Source organism: Antrostomus carolinensis, unplaced genomic scaffold (genome assembly GCF_000700745.2).
Source record: "Antrostomus carolinensis isolate BGI_N321 unplaced genomic scaffold, ASM70074v2 scaffold42543, whole genome shotgun sequence".
NCBI lineage: Eukaryota > Metazoa > Chordata > Aves > Caprimulgiformes > Caprimulgidae > Antrostomus > Antrostomus carolinensis.
This window is the reverse complement of record NW_010306631.1, coordinates 1-2,978: the sequence shown is the minus strand read 5'-3', so window position 1 is coordinate 2,978 and position 2,978 is coordinate 1. Positions and strand designations below refer to the sequence as shown.

General features: G+C 37.2%; 1 protein-coding gene across 1 annotated transcript in view; it reads right to left on the bottom strand.

Moving 5' to 3' along the window:
• LOC104522807 (sorting nexin-9-like) overlaps window positions 1-854 on the bottom strand; it is a gene marked incomplete at its 5' end in the record, with an annotated part of 9,132 nt that extends 8,278 nt beyond the window's left edge. The window contains one exon of the mRNA XM_010165187.1: window positions 777-854. Coding sequence (XP_010163489.1) covers window positions 777-854 — 78 coding nt within the window. The remainder of the gene's footprint in view (window positions 1-776) is intronic.
• Window positions 855-2,978: the final 2,124 nt, after the last annotated feature.

Genomic DNA, 2,978 nt, shown 5'->3' with positions numbered 1-2,978 from the left:
GGGGGAAAGAAAAAAGAAAAAATATGTTTGACAAGAGAATCCCAAAGAAAGTGGGCTCAACTAGCTCCCTCTGGGATATGAGGAAATATCTTCCAGTTATCTGGAAAACATCAGCAGAATTCAACATATCAAAGCAGGATTTTAAGTTTGGCCTAAAGACTGACTACATTTTAGAAGAAGATTGAGCAATTGATGCCCTCTTTTTCCCTCTCACAACTTTCATACTTAACATGACAGGCTCTATTTCAGGGCTCTTGAAGAAGAAGATAAGGTGAAGGACAAGAAAAGGCTGCAGTAGCCAACCCTTCAGCCCACATAATGGTATACAAAAATCTTGTAGTAAGTTTTTCCATCCTCATGTGCAGTCATTGTTGCATTGAAGTAAGTCACACAATAGTTCTGTGACAGATATTTTCAAGGCCACATTTTCTCCCCTCTCCTCTGATATTAAAAAAAAAAAAAAAAAAGCTATAGCATGTTTTGTCAGTCAGGTCAGTGACCAGACCATATATAACCCAGATGAAGTTAAACTCCTCCACCACCACCAACTACCAACCCACCACATGATTATACAGTGAGACAAAACAAGATTGCAGACTAGAATATAAAACCCCTGTAATACACACAGGGAAACAAGTTTTTAATATTTTTTCCAGAATCATGCTTGACATCTAAGATTCAAAGAGGAAAGCATTAAGATCTTTGGCAAAAAAATTAGCATGATGTAACTAAAGTATCTTTTGTTAAGTAAAGTACAAATGAGGCCATAGAAGTACCTTGGTATCCACTAGTGCTGAAGACCAGTGCCAGGCTCTGCAAGGCTTTTCCTATCTTCTGGTATTCCTTGGGTAGTGCTGAAAGGGGGAAATGGATGGGGAAAAGCGGGAAACAGAAGCAAAAACCCACAAGGGTAAGTGAGACTAAGTCTGCAACACTTCCAAAATTTGTCAGAAGCAGAGGTCAAAACCAACTAGGTTTCAAATTTCTAGTGAGGCATTTACAATCACTTTCTTACTCCCTCCCCTGCTACAGACATTCCAAAACTGGATAAAGCAATTGCAGTCTGGATTCTTAAAAGTCACAAACAGCTGGGGCAATAGTGTACAACTGCTATGTTAAAAAAAATTTTAAAAAATAATAATACTAAAATCAATCTCACTGCACTCTTAGCTCAGTCCTCCTATGCATACAGTGAGATTTTTTTTTTTTTATTTCAACTCATGAGCAGACTTTATCCCCCTAGGGGGGAGGGAGTGCTGCAGTGATATGGAGAGTAGATCTCCTTAATAATTTCAGGGAGGGAATGATTATACAGACCTATAATACCTAAACTCTCCTTAAATAATGGATTTTATATTTAAAGGCACTAGAAACCAAGATTACCTAGGGACAAAAATTGATGCAAGTATCTGAATAATAAAATTGTTTTTATAATATATTTATTGAAAATGTATGCATAAATTGCTTCCTCACAATGACGTTGATAAGCTGTGATTTATGAGTGCATTCACTATTAACACTTTGGCTTCTACCACCCCAGAGGCCCAAAAAGCAATCTAAAAATTGAAAGCAATTTTTTCTAAACTACCTACACTATGAGAAAATACTCTAAGTAGATGTGCTTTTTGTTGTCAAATGTTTGTACTCAGAGGGTACACTGTCCAGGTAAATGGCAGTTTTTTAGTTGCTCTAGCATCTCACACAACCCAACTTTCACAGAGAAACACATTTGTGTGGTTAAAAACCAACATAAAACCCAAAAAACAAATAAACAAACCTCTCAAACCACATGATTTTATTGATTATCTTTAATCAAGTTATTACCCAAGAAGTTAGATTATTTATAACAACTGGTATTTCTTATACAACAATTACCATTCACAGTACTGGAGTTCTGTTATCAGCCATTAATTTGTTACTGAATCCCCAGTGGAAATTTCACTTGCACTTAAGAATTTTCCACTGTCAGTCATTTTAAATATCACAGAATGGAATGCACGTAACTATTGCTCAGGAAGTGCCAAAACCACTTACAACTAGGAGTTGGGACTAGAGCTGACAGGGAACTTAAAACCTGAAATTCTTCAGCTTTGCATGTCCTGATTTACCTGTCTCCTTTTTCTATTCAGTACAAATGTCTGGAAAGTTAAAAGTTACTATTTCCAATGCAATCACATCTGACTTGCTGTGTCTATGCTAACTAATTAATAGCTGTAAGCATTAGAAGATTCATTCCATACCTAAAGCACTAGTGTTGTAAGTTTAGGGAGATACTAGCAGTGAATAAAAAACTGAATTTCTACTGCAAGCACAACTCACAGCCAGCCCTTTACTATGGTAGTTTTGATCATTGCTTCTGTAACTGCAAAGCAATGCTATTTTTCTAGTCTCATCTGAGGGACCTTGTTCCTTCCCCTGCCTTTTGCTTCCCCCTTGGTCTAATTTCCTAGTGAAGCAAGATCTGTACAATGTTAGAGCTCTGTCCTGTGTTAGACTGTTTTTGACCAGCAGGAACATCAGTGATGTGTACAAGGAAACCTTCTTATTCAAAGTGGAGAAACATAAATAATTTCAAATTCACATCCTACAGATAATGAGGTCTAATGTAAAGAGACTGGGCTTCCCTCTGGTCAGCCCCAGATATTCAACTGCAGTGTTAGATTAGAAAGCAGCAAAGAGATCACTCAGGAGATGCACTTACTCCCAAGTCTAGGGACAATGTTTTTTTGCAGGAGTTAAAGAGAGGGGTGGGGGGGGAGATAAAAAAAAATAAAAAAAAAAAATTTAAAAAGAGATTTATGTGATAAGAAAGCAGCAAAGAGATCACTCAGGAGATGCCCTTACTCTCAAGTCTAGGGACCATGGTTTTTTGCAGGAGTTAAAAAGAGGGGTGGGGGGGGAGATAAAAAAAAAATAAAAAAAAAATAAAAAAGAGATTTATGTGATGGGTCTTTGGTCGCCAGACACTACAGCCTGCC